The 27,373-nt window shown below is 39.7% G+C and overlaps 1 protein-coding gene, 1 long non-coding RNA gene and 1 pseudogene across 2 annotated transcripts; all 3 read right to left on the bottom strand.

Moving 5' to 3' along the window:
- Window positions 1-369: 369 nt before the first annotated feature.
- On the bottom strand, window positions 370-9,707 carry LOC112174650 (serine carboxypeptidase-like 18). The gene is made up of 14 exons (XM_024312449.2): window positions 9,358-9,707; window positions 9,112-9,260; window positions 8,736-8,812; window positions 8,410-8,535; window positions 8,013-8,115; window positions 7,784-7,821; window positions 7,579-7,680; window positions 7,290-7,376; window positions 7,043-7,201; window positions 1,228-1,299; window positions 1,011-1,135; window positions 773-886; window positions 635-689; window positions 370-542 (listed from the first exon to the last, which is right to left on the bottom strand). Exons 1-14 carry the CDS (start codon window positions 9,474-9,476, stop codon window positions 459-461), a joined length of 1,410 nt encoding a protein of 469 aa, XP_024168217.1. The 5' UTR covers window positions 9,477-9,707; the 3' UTR covers window positions 370-458.
- Window positions 9,708-12,462: 2,755 nt separating this feature from the next.
- On the bottom strand, window positions 12,463-16,246 carry LOC112170626 (annotated as a pseudogene).
- Window positions 16,247-19,276: 3,030 nt separating this feature from the next.
- On the bottom strand, window positions 19,277-25,979 carry LOC112174653. Its single transcript, XR_002926113.2, has 5 exons — window positions 25,692-25,979; window positions 21,016-21,094; window positions 20,051-20,813; window positions 19,528-19,846; window positions 19,277-19,292 (listed from the first exon to the last, which is right to left on the bottom strand). It is a non-coding gene; the product is annotated as an uncharacterized LOC112174653 (long non-coding RNA).
- Between the last annotated feature and the right edge of the window lie 1,394 nt (window positions 25,980-27,373).

Here is a 27,373-nt window from a genome sequence, read left to right as displayed (position 1 = left end):
ACTAATGGTCAGCCCAATTACTTACAAGAAGAGATATTAACCTCCATGTGATCACTGTGGACGATCGGCGTATTAGATATTGCCCAGTTAGAAGAATACCCGACACAAGCAGTTCTTATAATCTTTTTGCATTTTGGGGTTGTCCTTTCGGATTTTTCTTAAGCACTACAGTCGGAGGGAATATAATGGGGCTTAGCTCGAATTTGGACGTAATTCGTATTGTATAACTTGATAATTAGCATGATCTTGAGTTATATTTTCAGTGGGTGTTAGGAATTGTCACTGCTTAATCTGAACGAATTATTATTTGTGGCGAACAAACAAAAACAGAGGAAAGAGTTTACCAACCCAACATTGTTTAATGCACCGTAGGGTAACCGGTAAATCATTAATATGCTTGTTAATTTTAAGAATTAACATTTATTTGTGCTTTTTGAAGATAAATTACTCCAAAAGAACTATAGAGGGTAGTATGCGAACCATCTACTGATCATAACAAAACATTCTTTGGGTTTGTACTCTGGAGCTGTGTGACCGGCACCCTGCACGAAGAGAAATTTTAAATTCCTAATCAACTTCTGCTAAAGAAATTATAGCATGTTCAGTAATGAAGTTAAGTCATGATGGTTCTTGCCTTTATGGTTGTATATGTCAACTCATATTTTCCCAATGTATACTTTGTTTTGTAGCTGAATGGAAAAAACAAAAATAGTAACTACGAGATAGTTATAACTCAATTCTGCAAAGAAAATGAGGTAGAAATTACACCAACCCCGCAACTTGTGCATTGACGAACCAAGGTTTCCATTGACTGTCGAGAGTCAAGTTCAGAGATTCTATCCAAGCAATAGTACCCACATATGGAATAGCCATATCATGATCACCACTGTTAATGTAGAGATGAATATTGTGCTTAGAATAAAATGTGATCCGTAGAAGTCCCAGGACATCTATTGTATTGATCTTATGAGATTTTGCTAAAATATATATAAATCAGAATATGTGTTTACCTGTATATCAGAACTCTATAGCCTTTTCTTGCGAGGTTCTGATGATAACCAACACTAGAAGAAACATCTTTCACATATGAATCACTTAAGCTCCAATTGCATCTAACCCATTCCTTGATGCTTCCCTGCTTGTTATTTTAAATTACAATTATTAAGCAGAAATATTAAGTATTGTAAATCAAGATCTTAATGCAATTAAAATTAACGAATGAAGTACCTTTTCTACATGAAGAGCAGATTGAACAGTTTTATCATTTGCCCAAGTAAATGAAGAAAAATAATTATAAGCCTGTACAGCGAAGAAAGATATGTTCAGTTACGATTAGTAAAATAAAGATTACTCCCGACTTTTTTGGTACGCTTGTAGCTAGAAAGGCCAAACCGTTTGGCAAAATTAGTTCAGAGTGCTTTCTAGGTTTAGAATAATGCTTCATCAGTAGTATACTTCCAAATGCTTTTTCGCTCTGAAAACACATGAAATTCTAAATTTCTTTTTGAAAGGATGAAATTCTAAATTTCTAATAAAGGCATTTTCTGTTTTGAGATGAGCTACAGTACCGGGGGAAAAATTTAACAAATTAATATGATGGTAACCTGACGAATTGGTTAATAGGTTACTCATTTAAATTTTGACACATGACAATTTTGAAAAAAAAAAAAAAGATATACATGTTTAAGTAAAACCTTATTTTGTGTTTGGCCCAAACTCTAGGTTACTTAATCTAGTGGTAATAGGGTTACATTAGAAAGATCTAGATTTCTATTCAATGTACGATTACTTTCCTTGTATGATTAAGATTCTATGCATTGTAATCCTCTATATGAAGAGGCCCCTATTATCAATGAGAATACACAGCGATTTTCTCGCAATTTTTGATTTTCTAAAACACGTTATCAGCATGAAACCCTAATCCTGAAACCCTAAATTCGTAGCCTTCAAATTCCAGTTACCACCGCCACCCACCTTGAAGTTCCAAATTCCAGGAAGCCATAACCGGCGGTGCCACCTTCAGAACTGGTCAGAAAATATCCAAACCGGCCCCCAGAAATACCGAAAGCCTCTCTGCCCGGTTCGCAGACTTCCTCTCTGCCTCCTGCAGCCATACTCAACCACCTGCAACGCCTCGATCCCAGACACCCGGAATTGGAAATTTCACCACCCGAACTAGCCTAAAAGTCAATGAACCGCTCACCAGAAGTCCACCTGCCCTAAATCGCCGCCTCACCTTCAGCCCTGCAGATTCTCTCTGCCCTGTCCCTATAAGCCCAGCCCAGAAGGATCGAAGGACCCCAGAAGCACAGTGCAGCCCAAAAGCAAAGCAAGAACTCGACCCAAAAGTCAGAAGCCCAGAAGCCCAACAGCCTGAAGCCATCTGACGTCAGCCCTGCGTCAACACCCACATTAGCATCCAGTCAGCCCTGCCGCGTCAGCAACCGATCCGCCACGTCAGCAGCCCGGTCAACCACCGCCAGCCACTTTTCCTGTCAACTTCCGGCCACTTTTCTGGCCAATTTTTCCAGTCAAGATTTCCGGCAATTTTTTAAGGTAAACTTTTCTAAAAGTTCCCGTTTTTGAATTTTTATTTATTCTTTTCTTCTTTTTCTCGGGGACTTCCAACCTCCCTTCTTCTACCCTCCTTTCTTCTTCATAGGGGAGACCAATAGCCGAACTGTGGGGGTTCGTGGTCAGTCTAAGCTTGGACCTTGTAGAGTCCTCCAAATTTGGAGTTTGTTAAAAAGAAAAACGATCGACCACATACGTACATCATTGTTTCGATCTAATCCAAAACCCCTCTTGGAATTGGATTTTCTTGGAAGCGACAACGCTCAGAAAATCCCTAATTTCTTGAAGTGACTACGCTCAGAAAATTAATAGTTTTTCATGGTAGCCTTTTTCGCTCCGAAACTAACCCTATTTTCTTATTGTTTTTCAGGATGAGTAACCTGAACAAGTTGAGCTTCGCTCCACTAGAGACAACAGGCGCAGGATACCACAAGTGGGTCCGTGATGTATGCCAGCATCTTAAGGCTGATGAGATCCTGAGTACGATCCAAGAGCCAAGTCAGGACGTGCTTACTCCTTAACAAGCTGTTGCTTTTGAAGCAAATAGAGCTACGAGAGAGGCTAATGAAGCAAAAACCATCATTCTCATGACAAGGCACATGAATGACGTGCTCCAAAATGAGTACCTCAATGAGGAAGACCCAAGAAAACTATGGGTAGAACTCGAGCAGCGTTTTGGCAATGTCCATGATTCCCTGCTTCCAGACTTAGAAGTGAGATGGCATAGCCTCCGCTTCTGTGATTTCAAGTCTGTACTTGACTAATCTTCAGAAGCACTTCGTATAAAGTCTTTGATGGAATTCTTTGGACAGAAAATCACTGATACGATGTTGATCGAGAAGACTCTCTCCACCTTCCCCGTCTCTGTATTGATGGTAGCCAAAAACTATCGGATTGATGTCAATGCTAGACGCATCACAAGATTTCATGAGCTAATTGGTGCCATGAACGTAGCTGAAAAGCACGACAACATACTTGTGAAGAACTATAACTCTAGACCTGTGGGAACCAAGTCAATTCTGGAGTCTAATTATAGTCGCGCCTCCAAGGGAGGACGCAAGGAGCGAAACCCTAAGAATAGGGATAATTCTGGACGCTCTGGTCCATATTCTCGCCCCAAAGAGGAAGGAAACCACCAAGATAGGCGTGCACGGAACCGTGGAGGAAAATGTGTGAAGAGAGAGAGAGGCCAAGCCTCCAGTTATGGTGGTGACGCTACCAAAGGCAATAACCGTCCTCAAAGCGCTCCCAAAGCACCTCGATCAAGGGAACCTAAGCATAATGATGCTTGTCTCAGATGTGGACTACCTGGACATTGGGCAAGGGCATGTAAAGCATTCCAAAATATTGCAAACGCATACAAGATGTATCGTGAAGCAAGGGAGGCAAATTACATGGAACGAGAAAATCAAGATGGCGATCTCGATCTAAGGGTGGAAGACTACAAGGATCAAGACCCAAAAACTGGCGATTTTGATTAAGTCTTTTTATTTTCCAAGAGATGTAGGCAATTGCCATATTTTTTTGTAATAGATACCAATGGTATTAGTCTTTCTTCAAAGTAGGCGTACTCAATGTAAGTGTGATGTCTAGAAAGGTTTTGAGATAAGTGGTACTTAAGCGAGCCTTGCTCCACCGACATCTCACTACTCACCTGGACACATTTGCATTGGAATTACCGAAAGGGGTTAGACGACTACCATCGTTTTGCATTAGCTAGTTTATTGGATTATATTTTCTTTGGTCAAAGAAACGATGATGTAATTTCGTTTGGCTTATTAATAAAAGTTGAGTTCTTTTCTTTATGACTCATTTTTAATTATGAGCTTTTCTTTTAGGAATGGATGAACTACAATGTCTTGTGGATAGTGCGACTACGCACACCATTCTACGACATAGGCAATTATTCTTAGAGATGTTGCCTACATATTCCTCTGTGACTACGATGGCTGGGCCATCAGGTTTAGTTCAAGGACATGGAATGACTCAATTCCTATTGCCAAATGGCACCTTGATTAAAGTCACTGAAGCTCTCTACGCTCTTAAGGCAAATCGAACCTTATTGAGCTTTAAAGATATAAGAGCCAACGGATTCCTTGCGGAAACGCATACTGAGAATGGAAAAGAATTCATTTGCATTACCTCTAATGATTGCGGACGAAAGCGCATCTTAGAGAAGCTTATGTGTCAATCTAGTGGACTTTATATCACTACAATTTGACCAATTGAATCCAATAATGTCATAAGAGAAGATCTCTTGGATTCTGACACATATTGGCTTTGGCATGATCGACTAGGGCACCCTGGTCATGATATGATACTCCATATACTAAAGACTTCACACTAACATCCATTCTTCAGAGTGAGAAGAAGCAAGAATCGAGAATTGATTCCTGGACTTAGCAAGACCGCAACAATTGCAGCATCTGGCGCTACAGCCGTCTTGGGGCGCCATAGGGCCGCTCAAGTCCTATATGATGACGCCATCAATGGAGCCAACCATGAGCATGACGCCATGTTTGTTCCTCCCAATGGCCATGACTCCATAAACAACAATTCTTATGGCTCCACCGCCATGATAGGAGATGTAGTCACACATTTTACTTCTAATAGTGCTACTGACGCGCAGGCCCAACCAAAATCCTCATTGGTTGCTTCTAAGGCCCCTCGCTCATTTGCAAAGCCTGTTCCTTCGGGAAATTAGGACCGAGACCATCCTACGCAAAGGATCCAAAAATACTCATTCCATTCTTACAGAGAATCCAAGGGATATCTATGGACCAATTCAACCATCATGCAGACCTTTTAAATACTTTATGGTATTGGTTGATGCGTCGACATGCTGGTCACATGTTGCGCTGTTGTCCACTCGGAATGCTACTTATGCTAAACTCCTCGCCCAGATTATCCGTCTACGGGCTCACTACCCTGACAATCTTATTCAGTCAATTCGACTTGATAATGCTGGGGAGTTTACATCGAAAACGTTCGATGACTATTGCTTGTCACTGGGGATTGATGTAGAGCATCCAGTTCCCCATGTTCATACCCAAAATGGTCTCACAGAAGACGCTATCAAACGACTATAGATGATAGCACAGACATTGGTTATGCGCACCAATCTCCCTATTTCTGCTTAGAGATATGCAATAATGCATGCAGTGACGCTAATTCGTCTACGACCCACTGCAACCCAATCTTACTCTGCGTTACAGCTAGTGACTGGGTACGAGCCTGATATCTCGCACTTACACATTTTTGGGTGTGCAATTTATGTGCCTATTACGCCGCCAGAGCATACTAAGATGGGTCCACAACGACGAATGAGCATTTATATTGGATATGAATCTCCAACTATCGTCCGCTATCTTGAACTCTTGACAGGCGATCTCTTTACCGCTAGATTTACGAATTGTCACTTTGATGAGACAGTCTTCCCATCGTTAGGGGGAGATAAGAACACAGATGTTCAACAGGAACGACAGGAATTGTCGTGGTCTGTCCCCACTATGTCTCATCTCGATCCCCTTACCGCACAGTCCGAACTTGAAGTGCGACAAATAATCAAGCTCCAGAACATAGAAGACACTTTGACTGATGCGTTTTCTGATTTTGCCAAAGTGACGAGAGGATCATTGTCAGTGTTGGAAATCATTGTCAGCTGCGATTTTATTTCGAGAGGATCAATGCGATTTTGTGCTGTTGAGAAAGAAAGTGGAATAGTATAGGGAATGGTCAATTGTATATCAAACTAAAAGTCAACTGAGTCAAACTAAGGCACTGAGCAATTTTAAATATGTTGTTAGATGGCTAGGCTTTACTTTGTGATTAGAATAATGAAGGTGTATAAAGGCACAGAGTAAGGGTTGGATTAGTTTTAATTTATATCAGTGGCTATATTTTTTGTTACAAGTAGGTAATGATGAAGCTTTTTGATGTTGCTCCCCAATAAAACTTATTGTCCCCCCCCCCCCCCCACCCAATAAACCTATTATTGCCTCCTAATAAATATTTTATTGCCCTCCAATAACTGTTTATTAGGGGGCAATAACAAGTTTATTAGGGGGCAATAATAGGTTATTGGGTATTATTGAGGAGCAATAATAAGTTTATTGTGAGATAATAAAATCAAACATTCCGGCCGCCGATCTCCGGAATCTGGCGGCCGGCTACTAGAGTCCGGCTAAGTCTCTCTCTCTAAGTGACAAAGGGAGAGAGGGCAAAATCAAAATAAATAAAAAATAACTTAATTGGGTATTAGGGCAAAAATATATAATTTGTTGGGTAAGTGGGTAATCTTATAAGATGTTTGGATAAATGGGGTTAGTGTAGCTCAAATTTGAGTAAATGGATATTTTCCTTTTAGAATTTTCCTTGTGCTTCTAGCAAAACAAAACAAAAATATATTTACAGAAGCAATCCCAAACAAACCGGGCCTGAGCGCCAAAATGAAGAGAGAGATATGTACCCGACACCATGGCCTAGAAACTTGAGGAAACTGAAGAAGGGAATGTACGAGCTCCTTATTACTGAAATCGCGAGGATCCCACTCTCTCCCTATCGGTTTTGGAGATTTGATAGTACATTCAGGTTCCAATATATGTGGAAGGTTTATGCCTTGGATGCACTGCTTATTCAACTTGAAAATCAGTATATATAGCATAATGATACACTACTTTAAAGCTTACAAATTACATGCAGCTCTTTACAGTCACCTCGTTGACAAGTTCAAGATCGTAAACACATAATGCGTTGTTTGGATCCACATTTACATACTCCCCTCTGCAATTACTTTTGATTGACTGGATAGTTAAGAAAATTACAACCATATTTCAGAGACATTGGCAAGCAAGAAAATGACATGCAAATACTCATAACATAGAGTAAACTCTTAGTTAAATTTGATATTATGTCACAATAGACGATCTGAATATCAAGACTATCCTATGACAACATGAAACCTAATTAGTGAGAATAAACAAAATCGGAGGGTATTTTGATCACCTGGTATAGTTCATGTGATATAAGAGCTTTTAGGTAAGCAAACAGTACTTGGGAATTCTGGTCTCTTTCTTCATCTGTTACTGGGTTGCCAAGCACATATCCCTGTGCCGAATACATACAAAAAACAAATATAGGATACCATTCTGTTAATGACCCAAGAGAGAGATGATATACTCAAAAACTAAAGGCCGGCAAGAACATGTACTTGGAGATTCATTACTGGTTCAACTCCATCTCTATTACCTGCATGATGGAAGAAGAACAATTAATAATGAAACTAAGCATGAAACTAGTTTACCCTATAAAATTAGATTACCCTACAAATCCACTTGGTACTGAGATTGAATTAAAGTTGCATGATTGTAATGATCCTTTCTCTCAAGTTATATTGGTGGCTGAAGCTGACGACAAAAGTTTGATTGTAAGAGGATTACCATCAGATACTTCTTGAACGATTATCGGAAGAACTATGCCTGCATAAGAATCTCCAGCAATATAGAGTGGATTAGAGAGGAACCTGGGATGATCCACTAGCCACTGCACCACAATATAGTAAATCATTACAATGCAGCTAGTTTTGCATCAACCTCCAACTATGTGTGATAGACGGGCTTTTAGATTACAGGTCTTTGACTTTTCTATTGTTTTGTAAGTGATTTGATGATTAGGTTGCACAAAACTACCAAGCAGAATTAGTTAGAACTATCCTCATTCGATCAAAACCAAAATCCTCATTGTTATAATTAACCTAAAACATTTGAAAACTAGGGATTAGTATCTACATTATTGTATGCAAGAGCTCATTAGCAAAAGAAGTGTGTTGTCCCTCACCTTTCTAAGAAACTGATATGTTTGTGCAGCTGAGAGTGTGTCATTCAGAATGGGGTATCTTTCCCAACTTTTTGCGTATGAGAACCCTGTCCCCACAGGGGCATCTATAAATATTATGTTGGCAACCTGCAAGGGATTCGGGTTATTTAGTTCTCGATCGACCCGAGGTCTCTACAACTCAATAACATCTTTCTGGAGGCGTTTTTGTCTCGCCTCTTGCCACTATATGATTGCTTCCTAGGTAGTGCCAGCCGCACGCACACGCACACGCACACGCACACGCACACGCACACTTGGAACGAAATACATTTTGAGAAGTCTCCTACCTTCGTCCATGAGTATGGATTCAACTTGAGTTGTGGCTTGTTGTCAAAGGGATCTGCATAGTCAAATGATAGTGGACCTACAACAAATTGTCGGGTACCGTAAATATCAAACCCTTTGTTCTTCCCCCAACCCCCAACCCCCCACCACCACTCCTCTTTTTAGTATCCCCACCCAGCCACTCCAGCCAAAAACCCCCCATTCACCCACTTCACTTTCAACTAACAAATAATTCTTGTAAGGATCAAGTCCAATCAATTAATTGACCTACACAAATCTAGTGAAGTACATTAATTTAAACTCTAAACTTGCTATGTACTTATCCACGATGACCGAATTGAAAAAAAGAAATGGTGAAGGGCAGAAAAGTATGTGCACCAATATTTTCGTATACAATGGCAGAAAAACCAGAACAGCCAGGACCACCGGTGAGCCAAAGCACAAGAGGATCATCCTCTGGAGTTCCTTCGGACTCAATGAAGTAATAGAATAGTTGCACATCGTCCAAGTTTCCAACTCCGATGTACCTTAATAAAAGCCATGATTGATATTAATTTTCATCGGTTCTTCCATGCATATAAGCAACTACGTACAAGAAATGAATAGTATGTTGAAAGTACAAACCCAGTTTCAAGTTTGAATGGAAGGTCACCCGGAAAGCCGGGTAAGGTGGTGATGTTGGACCTGGAAGAAACAATATGAAAAAGGAGGACTAGAACAAGGGCTTGTACCAACATGGTCATGAAGACACCTGTAGCTGGAAAATTGTTGTGAGTGTTTGATTAAGGCTAGAAAAGCTGTTCTAATTACAATTAGTTGTAGTACTTAAACGGACAATGTGCTGCATATAATTTATGATTAACTATTTTGCTTGATCTAATTTTCAACTCAACGGCCGTAAACGGCTCCCACATGCTTGATCTAATTTTCAACTCACGTCCACGTGCTCAGATTAAGGTAGACCACTATCCCAGTAGGTTAAACGTCGTCATGGTTATTTTGTGGACCAGAAGTTTATTTTCTCTGAAATCTGAGCTGAGCTGAGCTGAGAGACCCATAAACAGATCCAACTACTGGTCAGCCAAGTACTGGAGATAGTTAAAACTCAAGAAGGAAATCCAGATTCACTGGTCGGCAGTGGCGATGGCGCTGGTGCCAATTTTGGGAGGTTCAGACTGCTGCGGTTGTTGCCCGCAGTGGATGAGAAGGTGCTGAATGTCCTGGTGATGGCGGCAGCGATTGGCTTACTAAGGTGCTAGGGTTTTTTAGTGGACTATGATTTTTTAGTGGGCTAGGGCCCTTAAATTTGCCTCTTGAATTTGGCTAGGGCTTGGGTCTCTTTGGGCCTGAGCTTATCCTAATCTGATCGGCTGTCTTAGTTTATTGGCCTACAGTATATTGTCTTTTCTAATTAGAATCTGTATGAGTGAGTTGGGTTACTTGGTGTATGTCTTCTTTTGTAGGCTCGTTTGTTTTGAATAAACGAGCTTGTTGGTCCCCAATAAACGAGCTTATTGGCCCTCAACGAACACGGTTCGGCAGACACCCGTTGGTCCCCAACGGACACCTTTCTGTAAAAAAAAAAAAAAAAAGTTGAGCGACCCATACAGTTGCTTTGGGCACCCATGTCTTCTTCTTCGGCCGATCCAGTCTTCAGCGCGGTGCTCGCTGCCGGTCATCTCCATCTCAATTCGCTAGGACCTTCTTCTTCACCACCGTGCACCCATGATCAACGATCATCTCTCTCATGCTCACAGCCCTTTTCCGCTTTGCTGAAACCTACGGTCACCTCCCACCACCTGCAATTCTCAATGACCGTCTCTCCCGTATATCTTCGCTTACTTCTAGCGAAACAGCACCGCTGGCCTCCACCAAGAAATTTACTGATGCAGATCACCTACTGAGAATAAGAAAGAGAACAAAAGGCCACAGAGAGATCTGGAAAAGTAGCTTTAAGCTTTGATTTCATTCAGTTGATAAAACAAAAAACTGCTGAGACATGCTTCTACAGCTTACATATCATAGGGAGAGAAAACAAAGCTTTAAAGAAACATAAATGCTGATAACAAGTTCCAAGCATAACTCAAACGACTACCCAATCTTCAAGGGCTAACGATTCTATTTTTGTTGGAACCTGATTGGCCTCTTAGTCTCCCTTCTTGGCCTGTCTCTTGCCAAACTATAGTCATTTAATTCTTGTACACTAGGGGCAGTTGTGCTTGTCTCAACAGATGACACATTATCAGTCTCCCCTGGTTGGAAACAACTTGTCCTCGAGTCAAAGTTCTGCTCAATACCAGTCCCATAGTATGGTTGCAAATTAGCAATATTGAAAGTTGCTGATACCTCCATATCTCCTGGTAAGTCAATCTGGTATGCATTCTCACCTAGACGCTTAAGCACTCGAAATGGACCCTCAGCTCTAGCATTGAGTTTCCCAAACTTACCTCTTGGGAACCTTTCCTTGCGGAGATTAATCCACACCAAGTCTCCTTCTTTGAACTCCATATATTTTCGATGCTTATCTGCTGCTGTTTTGTACTTCTTGCTACTTTGTTCCAATCTTTTATGAACTTGCGAGTGCAAATTTTTGATGTGTGCTGCCATGTCTTCAACATCACCACTGAATTTGTTGGTGATTGGCAGAGGAAGTAAATCAAGTGGGCCATTTGGAATCACCCCATAGACTCTCAAAAGGGCACTTCCCTGTTGATCTATTCTTGGACATGTTGTATGCGAACTCGGCTTGTGACAAAGAGAGGTCCCAATTATGTTTTTCTTCTCCAACAAGACTTCTTAAGAGATTTCCAAGAGATCGATTTACCACTTCAGTTTGGCCATCCGTTTGAGGGTGATGAGAGCTACTGAATTGAAGATGAGTTCCCATTTTACGCCATAGTGTCCTCCAAAAATGGCTAACGAACTTAGGATCACGATCAGATGTGATAGACTTAGGCACCCCATGAAGTTTGACAACTTCTCTGAAATACAACTGAGCCACATGAGTTGCATCAAAGGTTTTGGTGTAGGAGATAAAATGTGCCATCTTGGAAAATCTGTCTACCACCACAAGAATAGAATCAACCCCACATCTTGTCTTCGGCAGTCCCAAAACAAAGTCCATAGAGACATCTTCCCAAGGTGATTCAGGAACTGGTAATGGTGTATACAAGCCTGTATTCTGAGACTTACTCTTGGCGATATGGCACATTCGACACCTCTCCACATGCTTTGAAACATCTCTATGCATTCCAGGCCAATAAAACTTTGCTGCAACCAACCCCAAAGTTTTGTCACGCCCAAAGTGTCCACCAAGGCCTCCATCATGCAATTATGATATTATAGCAGATCGTAAAGAACACCTTGGTATGCATAAATGGCTGCCATAAAATAAGTATCCATCATGCAACAAGAACTTCAAAGCCTTTCCTTCTCGACAATCTTTCCAAATCTTCCCAAAGTCAGGATCGTCTGCATATTGTTCTTTTAGGACTTCAAACCCAATCACAGAGACCTGCATAGAACTCACATAAATGATCTTCTACTCAATGCATCAGCAACTTTGTTTTGGAGGCCATATTTATGCCGAATTGAAAAGGTAAATTCCTGCAAGTAAGCCACCCATTTTGCATGTCTAGCATTCAGTCTGTGTTGGCCATTGATGTACTTCAAAGCCTCATGATATGAAAATAAAATAAACTCTCTGTGAATCAAATAATGGAGCCAATGTCACAAGGCTTGAACAATTGCATAGAACTCCACATCGTATGTTGAATAGCAACGCTTTGCATCATTGAGCTTTTCACTAAAGAAGGCAATTGGCTTTCCTTCTTGACTCAAAACAGCACCTATTCCCTTGTGGGAAGCATCACAATCTAAAGAAAATACCTTCTCAAAATCTAGCATTGCTAACACAGGGGCAATAGTCATTTTCTCTTTTACTAACTCAAAGCTTTCACCAGCTTCCTTACTCCACTCAAATTCACCTTTCTTTAAGCAATCAGTGATAGGGGCTATAATTGAGCTAAAATTTGGAATAAACCTCCTATAGAAAGAAGCTAGTCCATGAAAGCTTCGTACCTCATAGATATTAGTAGGAGTTGGCCAACTGCGAATAACATCCACCTTGCTTGGATCAACTTTAATTCCCTCCTTTGAAACAACATAACCAAGAAACACCAAACTATCAGTCAAGAAATCACACTTCTTAAGATTGGCATATAACTTCTGTTCTCGCAATACTTGCAACACTTGTCGGAGGTGATCAATATGTTGTTCTTCATTCAGACTGTACACCAAAATATCATCAAAGTAAACCACCAGAAACTTACCAATGAATGGTCGAAATATCTGATTCATGAGACGCATGAAAGTACTTGGTGCATTTGACAAGCCATTCGTACAACCCATCTCTGGTCTTGAAGGCCGTCTTCCATTCGTCTCCAGGTCTGACCCTTATTTGATGGTACCCACTCCTTAGATCAATCTTGGAAAACACCTGGGAGCCACTTAGCATATCAAACATATCATCTGGACGTAGGGCTGGGCATTTAGCCCGAAAACCCGAATATTGGCCCGGAACCGGCCAGGGACCGGCCCAAACGGTCCGGGCTCTAAAAAATAATTTCATAGTTTTGCAAGGCCCGGCCCGAAAGCAATATAAACGGTCCAGGCCCGGGCCCAAGAAATCAAAAAAAAAAAAGCCCGAAGGCCCGTTTACTGACCTTTTCTATTAACTATATAATATTTAGGCTACTTATACCCTACTTTATCTTCCTCTTTTCACTGCCACACGTTCCCTCTCTTCTTTTCTCCTACTTTTCTTTTTCTTCTTCAGTTCTTCTTCTCTCATCTCCTCTCTTATTCTCTCATTCTCTCATTTTTTTCCTCCTCCTCGTCTTCTTTTCACTGCCGCACATTCTCCTCCTCCTCTTCTGCTGCTACTTCTTATTCTTCTTCTTCTTCTTCTCCACCTCCTCTCATCTCCTCTTCTTCTTCTTCTTCTTCTTCTTCTTCTTCTCCTCCTCCTCCTCCTCCTCCTCCTCTCATCTCCTCTCCTCTCTTATTCTTTTCTCTTCCCTTTTCTTCTAGCTGTGTTGATGTAATCAAAGTTGCAGAGAAGGGTCAGTTTCGGTTCAGTTTCCAGATCTGAACCAGATCCATGCCATGTTGGGGAGAGGGCCAAGAGAATCATGAGCTTGAAGGCTTGTATATTTCAATTTCGATTGCAATTTTCTTCAATATCTTGTGTTGATCTTCTATTTTCGTCAATATCTTGTGTTGATCTTCAATTTGTGAGAAGTAAAACCAGATCATAAACCAAATCTCAAGATGATGCAAAAAGCCCGAAAACCCGAGAAACCCGGCCCGGAAACTTCGGTCCAGGCTCTCCCCGGTCCCGACCACCGGAAAACTTGATTTGAGACCGACCCGGAAACTTCAGGCTCGGTCCTGGTCCCTGTAAATATGGTGCCGGTCTGGGACCGTGCCCAGCCCTATCTAGACGAGGGATAGGGAACCGATACTTTATTGTGATTTTATTGATAGCTCTGCTGTCCACACACATCCTCCAAGTCCCGTCTTTCTTTGGTGTCAAAAGGGCTGGAACAGCACATGGGTTCATGCTCTCTCGGATCAGCCCCTTCTCAACTAACTCCATGACTTGTCTTTGCAGCTCCTGATGCTCAGTAGGACTCATCCGGCAAGCAGCTTTGTTGGGTAAATTAGATCCTGGAATGAAATCAATTTGGTGTTGTACCTAACTTATAGGTGGTAAACCACTTGGCAATTCCTCAGCAGAAAATTCTTCCAATAATGGCTCAAGTTATTGGGGAATTAAACTTCCAACACTCAGCTCTTGCACATCTAACGCATACACATGAGTCTCTTCTCGAATTTCTTCTATAAATTCTGCCTTGGTAAGGAAGGTAGCACTTTCTTGCTTGCTACACTTTGCGACTATCTCACTCCTCGATGGTCCCAAAATCACATTCACTCCATCTTTTACAAAAGTGTAAGTGTTTTTGTGCCCGTCATAGAGAGCTTTTCGATCATACTGCCAGGGCCTCCCTAACAGCAAGTGGCACGCATCCATAGGTACCACATCGCACCAGACTTCATCCTCATATGATTTGCCAATAGAAAATGAAACTGAACCACGCCGATCAACATTTACCTCATTCCCTTTCTTGAACCAAGCAAGCTTGTAAGAAGTTGAGCGCTTCTCAACCTTCAACTTCAGTTTGTCCACCATTTCTTGTGACACAACATTTTCACAACTACCACCGTCGATTATAACATTGCATATCTTCCCATTGGCAGTGCACCTGGTATGAAAAATGTTATGGCGCAACCAGTTATGGTTCTCAACTTTTGTAGTATTCATGCTTCGTTGAATGACTAGGGCCTCCCCATGATCACTCCACGTAACACCATCATCATCATCGTTGTATTCATCATATATAGGAGTATCATCCTCTTTCACTGAGTCGTCCAAAAGCAAAGCCACATTTGTGAAATTGATAAAACTTTTATTTGGACAATCAGCTTGCAAATGTCCCAAACCTAAGCACTTGAAACATTTCACCAATCTGTTGCTTGGACCGGTTGGTCGATTAGAAGTTGAACTGCCATCCATTTTACCCATACCTCCCTTCTCAAAAAGCCTTGAACCTGGCTTTTCTTGTTCTCGAACTGACTCTAAAGGTTGATCCCTTCGAATAGGGTTGCAAACACCAAACCCACCAGTTGTTCGATTAGTCCTCTGCTTAAGTTGCTTCTCTACTTTGACTGCAAGTTTGTAAACATCATCATATGACCAATAAGGCTGCAGGGTTACCACATCATGAATTTCCTTCCGTAACCCGCCTAGATAACGGACAATGGTCTGCTCCTCCGGTTCATCAATGCCGCAACGAATCATGAGCAAATCAAATTCCTTAGTGTACTCATCCACTGATTTGTTTCCTTGTGAAAAGTTATACAACTTTGAAAACCATTCTTGAAGATAGTTGTCTGGAAGAAACTTTCCCCTTAACGCCTTCTTCATATTTTCCCATGTAGTAATTCTTGATTTGCCCATCCTCTCTCTTCTCATGTTCAACTGCTCCCACCAAGCTGATGCATGTTTTGTTAACTTGACAGCAACAAGCTTTACCTTACGATGGTCTGGCATCTCTTTATAGGCAAAGACTCTTTCTACCGTATTTAGCCAATCAACAAATATCTCTGGTTTGATTTTCCCTTCAAATTCTGGAATCTCCACTTTCATATCAAACTGACTAGCACGATCATACCTGCCCTCTCCACCTGGCTCTTCATGCGGAGCACGAAAGTGAAAGGGATTTTCATTGTCTTCATCGGAGATCGAACCATCTTCCTCACGGCTCCGGGCTTCAAAGCGTTCCAATCGCTCTGTTAAGTGCTGCACTTGTCTCCTTAGTTCCTCATTCTCTAGATCACGCGGGTCACGTCCGTGAAGACCGCGTCCACCCCGGCGTCCACCACGAACCATTGGGTTGTTGTTGGAGGCCCAAAAACATGGTGCTTTGATACCACTTGATGTAGATCACCTACTGAGAATAAGAAAGAGAACAAAAGGCAACAGAGAGATCTGGAAAAGTAGCTTTAAGCTTTGATTTCGTTAAGTTGATAAAACAAAAAACTGCTGAGACATTCTTCTACAGCTTACATATCATAGGGAGAGAAAACAAAGCTTTAAAGAAACATAAATGCTGATAACAAGTTCCAAGCATAACTCAAACGACTACCCAATCTTCAAGGGCTAACGACTCTATTTTTATTGTAACCTGATAGGCCTCTTAGTCTCCCTCCTTGGCCTGTCTCTTGCCAAACTATAGTCATTTAATTCTTGTACACTAGGGGCAGTTGTGCTTGTCTCAACAGATGACACTTCATCATTTACAGTGGTCATCTTGCAGCGATTATCACCTCCCACCGCGGGTCAAACCATCACCATGCATCACCTGCACCTGCAATTTCGTCACCATTCCAGCCCTGTCCCTTCATCTGAGTGCCCGCTGATCATCTTCAGGCTCCAGACGAAAACCCGGCTATCTGCTGATCCAGTTTGCTCGCTAAATCTGTTCGTCAATCCGCTCTCCACACCCAGGATGCGGAGTTATCACCGAGCATGCCGTACATTCATCCTTAATGTACCAATTTAAGTGTTGATCTTGTTATATTGTTGCACCGCTCGTGACAAATTTCATGCAAATCCACTCTACATTTCTGGAGATTCTTACACAGGCAAGATTGTTTTCATCATTGTTCAGCGAATGACTAATGGTTAATACTTTTCCACCTCATGGTAGATCATTCTAAAAATTCATGAGAGATGAATGAATTAGATTCATTTAATAGTGTAAGGAAGGAAAAATTCGTATGAAATAAGCATGTGAAAATACATAGTTTGACGTCGCCTCTAGCAATTTTGTGCAAATATTCCTTGATTTCCTTTTGAAAAAAATTCGTAAGCTCGTATTGCATGCATGATGTCAATGGAGTGATACCCCTCTCAAGTCCTGGAGTATGAGAACCCAGTACCAGCAGGCGCATCTAAAAGTACTATGTTTGCCCACCTGTAAGTTAAAAAAACCACCATTTACGATCAATGTACTATTAGAAGCATAATTAAATAACTTAACCATATGTATAATCTGACCATCCATTGCATCCTAGTTTACATGATTATAAATCAAACATCAAATCCCCAAAAAGAAATCCCATAAACGTTTGTCCACAAGTAACGATTCAGAACAAGTTTTATTGGATCCTCCACTGAATTCGTAAAATTGAAAGATATCGGACCTGCAATTAAAGGGTATGATAAAGTAATCTGGGGTTCACATCCAAAACCAATTGGCAATAGATGGAGTGGCCCAAACCCTTATAAACCCATAGGCAAGGTCCCATTTTTCCCATGTGGGATGTATATATTCTCAACACGCCCCCGCACGTGTGGCGAATTTTCAAGCCATACACGTGGACAACTTTTGGGTGACGTGGAGCCCGTGTGGCCGTTAGGCATGCACACGTGGGTAACCCGCTCTGATACCATGATAAAGTAATCTGAGGTTCACATCCAAAACCAATTGGCTATGGATGGAGTGGCCCAAACTCTTATAAACCCATAGGCAAGGTCCCATTTTTCCCATGTGGGATGTATATATTCTCAACACGCCCCCGCTCGTGTGGCTAATTTTCAAGCCATACACGTGGACAACTTTTGGGTGACGTGGAGCCTGTGTGGCCGTTAGGCATGCACACGTGGGTAACCCGCTCTGATACCATGATAAAGTAATCTGGGGTTCACATCCAAAACCAATTGGCAATGGATGGAGTGGCCCAAACCCTTATAAACCCATAGGCAAAGTCCCTTTTTTTTTCCCATGTGGGATGTGTATATTCTCAACAGGGTAAAAAAATAGAATGGCAATCAATTACTCACTTAATTTGTAAATTTCTTTTTACAGAACAAAAGTGAAAAGTCTATGAATGAGCTTGGCCGAAGTGCACAATTGCATGAACTTTGGCGTATTGCTTTTGTTGGGGTGCTTTGGAGTCTCTGGAGGTTTAGGAACAAAGTGAAATATGATGGTGCTTGTGTTAATGTGGCTAGTGCTTTTCAATTGGTTAGTGGACAGATCATTTCTTCTGCCATGCTAGCCTCAGGTACCATGTTTAACAATGTCCAATAGCTTTGCATTTTAAAGAAGCTTCGGGTCCCTTTTAGGCCTAGACGTGCTCCCCGTATTATTAAAATTAATTGGTGTCCTCCTATAATAGGATGGGTTGAACTTAATATGGATGGTGCTTGGAGGAATGCCTCGGCTCAAGCGGGGTATCATGGAATTTTTCATGATTTTCGTGGTCATGTAATTAGAGCGTTTCACTGTAATCTGGATATTCCTAGCTCCATTGCTACTGAAGTCATGGCAGTAATCAAAGTCATTGAGTTGGCTTGGGTTTGTGAATGGAAACATTTGTGGTTAGAGGTTGATTCTGCTCTAGTTCTTACCTACACTACCACAAAATTGGGCTTTAGACACTATTTTTATTGGTGTGTGTTGGGCTTCAGACCACCAATGAATGGTGTGTAAAGGCAATACACACCAGCCCAGTCACCATTGTTTTATGGGTTGCTAAAGCTGCCGTGACAAACACCCATGGGTCACTATCATTTTTTTGGTGCCTCAACTGATGGATATTGTTCATGCATTGGTGACAATGACTCAACACACCAATGCTGTGATTGGTGGAATATATGGTTGAATAGTCAGCTCAAGCATATCAATATAATTAGCACCACACCAATTCTATTGGTGACTCTATATTTCTTTTTTTAATAAAAAAAAATTATCATAGAAAACTTAATTATTTTGAATATTATAACATCTAAATACAAATTCTCCTAGACTAGAAGATTCCAAAGGTGACTACTGTCTCCTTTCATATGATCGAAACCAGATATTGCTCTCGTCTGTCTCTGATTCCATCACTGAACTACAAGCACAGTGTACGAAGTCCATATCTTTCTCCTACAAGCAGAAAAATACACAAGTTAGCCAGAAATTATACACCTGCAATGACATTTCTTTTGGGGAAGAAACTTAAAACAAACAATAGAAGTGCTCTTATTCGGTCTGTTATTTAACATATAAATAAATACATGAATTAAGATTGTGGATGGCAGTAAGCACATTTTGTGTTCATATATGTGATGCAGAGGAGAAAATACAATAGAAATGCGTTTTAAAATGAAGTTGGCTTTACCTTACAGAGGCATATTCCCATAACTCTTGTTGGTACGATTCAAAAACTGAAGTCCAAAACTATGTTGATGGCTTTCCTATCTCAGTGGAATGGAGATAAAGAAGTCTTTTGGTTGAACCCAAGCAATACGTAAACTCATACTGAAGTCCAGGCTTCCCTTGATTTTATTTGTGACTTATATCAAAGTAAGCAAACAGGATTAGCTAGATGAAACTCCAGCCAGAAAGGCATCGTATAAACTTCAAATGTTGTAAAGCCCATATTCTCCCCATCTCCGTTAGGTACCATTACCATTAGGCATGAACTCATAAATGAACATCTGCAGAAGTAGCAATAACACAATTCGATTAATGATATATCATGTGGTCATAATACATTGAACCATTCAACGATACCAGCATGCCACACACATTTATGTTACATAGAAACAACTATGTTTAAGTGAAGAGACACTAAGCGAAACAGTGAAATGGATCCATTTATGAGTTCAACTTCCAATTGATAAAGTTCAAACTAAACTGACCTTGTGCAGAATGAGAAGGAAGAAAGATATGTATCTGAAAATCAGCCGACTCACACCAATAAGTGCTATCACCAACTGCAACCCTGCAAATCCCAAATAGCCAAGAAACCAAATCAGAACACTATGCCATCAAAACATATAAGAAAATCAGATTTTAAGCAAACAAAACATGAAAACTACCAAGAAAACTTAACCAAATTTTACTAGACAAAAATTAAGAAGTATAACTCCGCACAAAACCACAAATAACCAACTCTTTTCCTGAAAATCATCAAATCTCACGAAGAAATTGAGAATCAGAAATCAATGCATTAGAACTCACCTGGGATTAGTTCTGGGAGCCAATTGAACAACAATAGAAGAACCAATATAATAGATTATAAAAAAGAATGCCGCAGTAATTTGAGATAGAATTACACAATAAAAATTATCACCCCTATATAACAGCAATAGATAAAGCTACCAACACAGAAGATAAAGACATGTCAGAAAACAATTATCCCACTATCAACTTCTTCTCTAAAAAGTCAGCGAAACAGTGAAATAGATTCACATGATAAAAAAATAAAAAGGAAAATTTTCACAGATCTAAAAAATTCATGAACATGATGAAAGAGTCAAATGTCACTCTTTTCACTACTCAATAAGATGAATCCCACAACCCTAGCTGAAATGTAAATACAGAAAGGGAGGCATACCTTGAACATGGCAACAAATCCAACTTGGACAAATCGTTGGGGAACTAACAATCAAAATGTAGGAGCTATAGTTTGCCAAAAAAAAAAGTGTAAGAGCTGCAAAGAAAAAAGAAAAACGCATAGACTAACAAAATCAATGAAGAGCCTTCAAATTTTCATTGAGGATTAAAAAGGAATTATACATGAATATCCAATAACAGATTTCGGAACTGGAGAAGCCAACAACATATAAATTGAATATCTAAGAGCATCAAAGGAGAGTTCTACCTGCAACCAATTTTTATAAAAGCCTCCAATGTAGACCCTCTTTGATTCTCTTTAGACTGTCACAAAAACTTGAATTGAGCTACATAATAATCAAATTAACTGAAGTTAGAAAGGAATTCCATACAAACCATTATTATGATAAAACTATCACATCTCCTCATAAAAAAAACATTATTCAGATGAGGTATGTTCATTAACATATACAAAATAAGAAGTTTGAAATTGTAGGTAGATTACTGAATAAAATTATTCCCATTAGTTCATAAGAAGTTGACCTAGAAATTTTTATCCCAGCAAACTAAGAACTAATTCCCTAAAAACGCATGCAACAGAAAAAAAAAATTTGCTTTCATTATCAGAGAATTATGGCAAAGAGTAAACCATGGAAAAATGTTAAATATATATATAATATCATCGATAGTGGATTATGACCATCAAAAATTGAAACCGAGCTCCTGGATGATAAAACCTAATGGGGGTGTATTGTATATGGATTTGTGCAGACTTTTTTTAAATGACAGACTTTTTGAAAAGTCCACAGACTCTTTAAAAAGTTGATAGACTGTTATGGATTTCTTAAAACCATTGATTTTAGCAACAGACTTTTATTGATTCATGAAAATCTATATACTTTATTATGAATGACTTCTACAGATTTCCTAAGATGTACAAAATATTTAAAAAAAAAAACAAACAAAAACAAAAAAAATTAAAACAAATGCAGCTCAAACACAAAACAAAATAATAACTTGTTATCTCTTCAATGCTCTGGTATCTTCTAATAGAAATTGACTCAAATAAATGATTGTTAGTCTGTCTAGCGAATTTGTTCTTATTCCTAATCTCCCAACAACATAAATATACAATATAGATCACTTGATGTTTATGGTTAATTATTCTCATCAATTTTGTTTTCGCCGATTAACATATATTGTAGCAATATTGGTCAATGTCTTGATCTATAATCAATCAATTGAAATTCAATTGTTCAACCTTTTTTTGAACCATAATATAAATTCAAATTAATGAGAATAATTAATTAATAAGATAAAATTTAGTATGGTTCAAGGTCTTAGGGTTAGACCACAATATTTGAGTTTTAGGGTTTCATAAATCATTTTTATTGCTATTAGGGTTCAAAGTATCACAATTGAAAAAAAAATAAAAACAAAAATCACATTCAACAACTACAATGAACATGTTGGGTATCAAAAAAGGTTGATATCATAAAAGGGGAAATTCTACAATATGTTAACGTATGACATGCATACAATTGCCTTAAAGTGGTAAAATAAGTCCTCAAAATAGTAATATTAGTCCTCAAAGTAGTAACATGAGTCCTTAAAGTGGCAAATTTTCTTAGTTACCACATGAGTTCTCAAGTGATAAAATGAGTCCTTAAAGTGGTAAAATGAGTCCTCAAAGTAATAAAAAAAGTTGATGTATAAGAAACATTAACATACCATAGCCTTACCCTCATAAAAGATTAGAGAAAAGACAAAAAATTAAGAAAGAGAGATGATGAAGGACAAACTTCTTCGTGCGTGGAGAGAAGAACTTTGATAGACCTTTTTTTTTTTTTTTTTTTTTTTTTTTGAAGAGGAAACTTTGATAGACTTTTTGAAATCTTTGGTCTGGAGGCTGGAAAATTATTGGAGTTTGGTATGTATAGTTAACACTACAAAGTCCATGATTATCCATGATTTTCTAATTCCATAAGTATGAATGATATTTTGAATACCTCTGTACTTTTATTCATTTTTAAAAGTCCTAATTGAATACCCCTAGATTTTGGTGGAATTCATGAAGTCTTTAAAAATCCTAATTGAATACCTCAAGACTTTAATGGACTGTTTGTAACGTCCCATATCTCAATTATCTGTTTACTAGTCATTTGGACGGTAAACGACTTTTTTTTTTTCCACTTTTACTATCGTTTCAGTACGTTTAGTGGCCCTAAAAGTTGACTTTTCGTTCGGGTCAAAATTTGAGAAAATTTCCTTCATGAAAGTTGTAGAGGGCGTTAAACCGAGCGCGTGCATATGTGGTGCGTAAAAATTGGAGTTCGTATGTGAGAGTTATAAGCGAAAGATTAAAGTTACTGTTTACGGTTACTGTTCATAGTAAGTTTATATAAATAGCCGAGTTACTGTGGTAAGTTTCCATTTTTGGAAACCTACCCGGCTCTTTCTCTCTCCTCCCCCGACATTTCCTTCCTCTTCGGCCCGATTCTTCCTCCTTCAATTTCTCCCTCCTCCGGCCGACCCACGGCGAAATCCGGCCATCCCCAAGCTCGTCTCCTCCCCCTTGACGCATCTGTGGTGGTATTTTGGGGAGATTTGGCCGGAGGAGCTCGATTTCACGCTGGGAAGGTAACGATTGCAGTTTTGGGGTTTTGCCGATTTCCGGCCATTCCGGCCACCTCCGGCCACCATATTCACATCGAAGGTTCGGTTTTTGCAGGAGATTATTTTGCCTAAGGTCTTGAGCTTTTCTGGAAAATTTTCACCGGCTTGATTCGACCACTTCGAGGTAAAATTGGGTTGTGTAGTAGTTGAGAGAATCGATCAGTGTGTTGAGTAGGTGCTACTGTCAAAATGTGGTGGCCATCGGAGGTAGTGGCCGCCGGCTCGTGGGGCCCACGCGCTGCCACTGTGGCGGCGCGTGGAGGCGTGTGTGGGCAGTGTTTTAATTTCAGTTTTAGCCCTTTAAATTGTATAATTGTTGTAGAGGTTAAATATGTGATTTTGGTTAAGTTTGGGAGAAGTTTGACATGGATTATGAATTCCTGAAGTTTGGGAGTTTCGGTTGTTGAATTGTGGGAATCCGACCTTTGGATTTCCCTTGTTCCGTTATGGAATACATTAATCGACGGATGGATATTAATGGTGAAGTTTGGTAAGGATTGGTGAAGTTTGATTGGGTGTGGAAGAGGATTGGAGAAGTTGAGGTTATGGGTTTTGAGATTAATTATTGATTATCGTAAATAGTTATCAAATTGTTGTTTACAGATTATAATTGTGTACAGGACGTGATACCGACCTATCGCTTGACGAGGATCCTTACGCTTGGATACCACGTTAGCCGTATATCGTGAGTGGACTTTTATTTTTAAAGATTGATGCATGCATTTATTTAAATAGTTCCGAAGTTATAAATTATTTATCAATTTACTTTCTTGAGCACACGGTTATTTTCGGAAACGGTTTTGGGTTAATTGATTTACTTGGAGATTTTATGGCGTGCGGGGTCACGTCATTAGATTATGCTTATTTTCTTTTATTCATTTATTTCCGATGTGATTTCCGGATTTATACTATTTATAATATACTTATATTCGGCAATTTGAGATTCGATGAAGTTAACCTTTATACTTATTTATATCCTATTTATTTTGTTGATGAGATTATTTTGGCGTGTGGGACACGTCGTTGGAAATTCAATTACGAGAATTGGGGAAGTTTTATGGATTTATATGGTTTTCGGATTTTCTTTTGCCATACGTTGGGTGACTTATCATTGCTAGCATTGATTTTCCGCCTTTGTGGCGCGGTGATGGGATCACCGTAGCCCTCCGCCTTTGTGGCGCAGGTTACTGTCTTTGTGACAGTAATTCTGTAGCTCGGTATCCTATTGCTACACTTAGTGGCGTAAGGGTATATTACGGGAGTCATGGGAGTATTTTTAGCCTGGGAGGCTATCACCCAAGCCTGGGAGGCTCACTCGTATGGCTATCGCCTTCCCCTACTCACTTTATTACTTAAGCTAGCGGGGCTAGCTCGATTTTTGTTTAACCAGCGGGGCTGGTCTTGTTTTCCTTGAGTATCAGAGTTCCAACTTTTCCTTCTTAATCATATGTGACTAGCGGGCTAGTCGGTTTTCATGAGTGGAACTCCTCTTGTTTATTTGTCATTAATCATTGCATGCATCGGAAGTTTTTAGAGAAATAAATGTGGGAAAGTATAAAATCCCTTTTATTTGAAATTGTTTATTTTTGTCCACTCACGCTAACGTTTTTCTTGTACTTTCCCCTGGGCCCTTCGGTTTCAAATGCCCAGCTCGCAGTGTAGCTGTTCGGCTTTAGGAGTTGAGGCTTAGCACCACCGCTGTCATCTATCCCTCGTAGGTTACTTGCTAACCTACTTTGTGTATCGTTATTTCTTTTGGTTCTAGATTGCTCTGATAACCTTGAGTATTTTGTACTAATATTGTAACCTATGACTTGGTTGTAATTTGAGTTATTGGATAATTTGGTACTCTAAATTGTGAAGTTGTGCGGTTTTGGGAGCAGGGTGGCTCCAGGAGTTTTTGGGAGGGTTGTTTTGAAGTGAAATTGAAATGCTACAGGTTTTGGGTTACCCATTTTTAAGGGAGGTTATGCCGAAATTTTTGGTAAACCTTCTTTAAAGGTGGGTCCCGCAGGGCCACTTCGGGTTCCAGGGTGGAATCCGGGGCGGACCCTGTCACTGTTAAAGTCTATATTGAATACACCCAGACTTTTAAATTCCATAAATTTCTTTAAAAGTTCCACTAATTCCATATACAATACACCCCCCTAAGATTCAAAACTTGATTTTGTCAACATTTTCCCAGGAATGAATCAGATTGACTGTGCACACCAACACTTATTCGGGAATCAAATAGAAACAAATTGAAATGAAATAAAGAAATCGAACCCGGTGTGAGGAAGAAGGACCAAGAAGGAGCTGAGATTGCAGGCAGCTTCGTCGCTCTGAATCGATGACTTCTAGAGATAAGGACACAATCTGAAACGGACTTGAAGGCATTTGATTTATGAGGATTTATCACCTCGTCCATCAGAAGAACCAGATGATCAAGATCTAGTCGCGGCGACCAGATCTTGGTTTCCTTTCTCTTTTTCTTTCTAAGAAAGACGCTCCGATATCTATATACATTAGAAATGATTTTATTATTTGGCTATCACCAATGTTAATATAGTGCTTATTGTTTTAAAATATATAGTTAATGACTTTAATTAGGACTGAGCTAGTCACGTGGCAGTTTCTCATTAAAAGTGATAAGATAAAAACTAGATAAGCACAATTGTGGGTATTGGTGGGTTATTGGAATAGTGATGCTCCACTACCCAAACGTAGAATGAGATTGAATATGTGATAATAAAACCATGTTGTCACCATTAGCCTAAAAGTGGGGAAAGATTAGTATCCTTAGCTCACATTTGTGGTAGTGCTACCTCAAGTCTCCCCATTTAGTGCCTTGGCAATTTCGTGTTTCTTGGTTAAATTGTTGACACTGCATCTCTTAAATGCAATTCCGCTCTTCTCACATTTATCACAAGGGGAACCAAGTAGCTAATGTTCTTGCTAATCACAGCCTCTCTTCAGATGGTTTGATTTAGTGGGATGTATCTCCTCATTTTTTCTTTTGTTAGTGCAATAGATATAATTTGGGTTTGCCCAATTTGCGTTTTTGTTAGTTTGTTGATCATGTATTGTTTGTTTATTTTACTTTTGTGGGGTTCGACTTCTATCACCCTAAACTTGGTCTATCCCTTTAATTTTTCTAATAAATAGGTAATCTGGTCTTCCGACCTACGTACATTTCAACGTTAAAAAAAAAAAAAAAAAAAAATCAAGTTTGAATCTCTCCTAGCCTACCCTTTGATAAAAACAAAAGGGATGCATGCAGTCAATTACATATATGAGGCCATAAAATGAAGACCATCGAGGCCCTCCTGTGATTTAAAGCGGTAGAGGATCATTTTCCGGACTCCTTTCTGATTCAATGAAGTAGTAGAACAGTTGTTGTTCTTCTGAATTCCCCAACCCGACGTAGCTTAGAGCAAATTAATGAAGTTGCAAATACAAAATTAATTGTTTGTTTGAGACAAGACATCTAGCAAAATTAACCCAACGCCAAAACAGTAATACAATTACCCACATTACTTGCATTAATGAGTTAACTAACATGAGAGATGAGTACTAACCCAGTTTCGAGCTTGAAAGGGAGGTTACTGGCAAAACCCGGCAAGTTCTTGGTGATCTTCTGCGGTGCGCCGTAGTTGAAAAGCATCAGCCGTAGAAAAAATGCATGCCACAAACACAGTAACTAACTAACTAAACATAGATATAGCTGCAGTCAGGGGCGTAACTTTTTTTCTTTTTTTTATCGAGAATAATTTATTGATTAAAAAATAAATACATAGAGGGGAAACTATACCAAATCTCTCGATAACATAAACAGAAACGGAAATTAGGAAGACCCATTTGGTCCCATTTACAAAAACTATGAATGATAGGTGGAGCCAAATCCCACCAAACTAAACCTGAGGAAGTAGTTCCAAAATTTGCTAGTGCGTCTGCGGATTGATTCCCTT

Source organism: Rosa chinensis, chromosome 6 (genome assembly GCF_002994745.2).
Source record: "Rosa chinensis cultivar Old Blush chromosome 6, RchiOBHm-V2, whole genome shotgun sequence".
NCBI classification, from domain to species: Eukaryota; Viridiplantae; Streptophyta; class Magnoliopsida; order Rosales; family Rosaceae; genus Rosa; species Rosa chinensis.
This window is presented reverse-complemented; position numbering and strand designations above follow the sequence as displayed.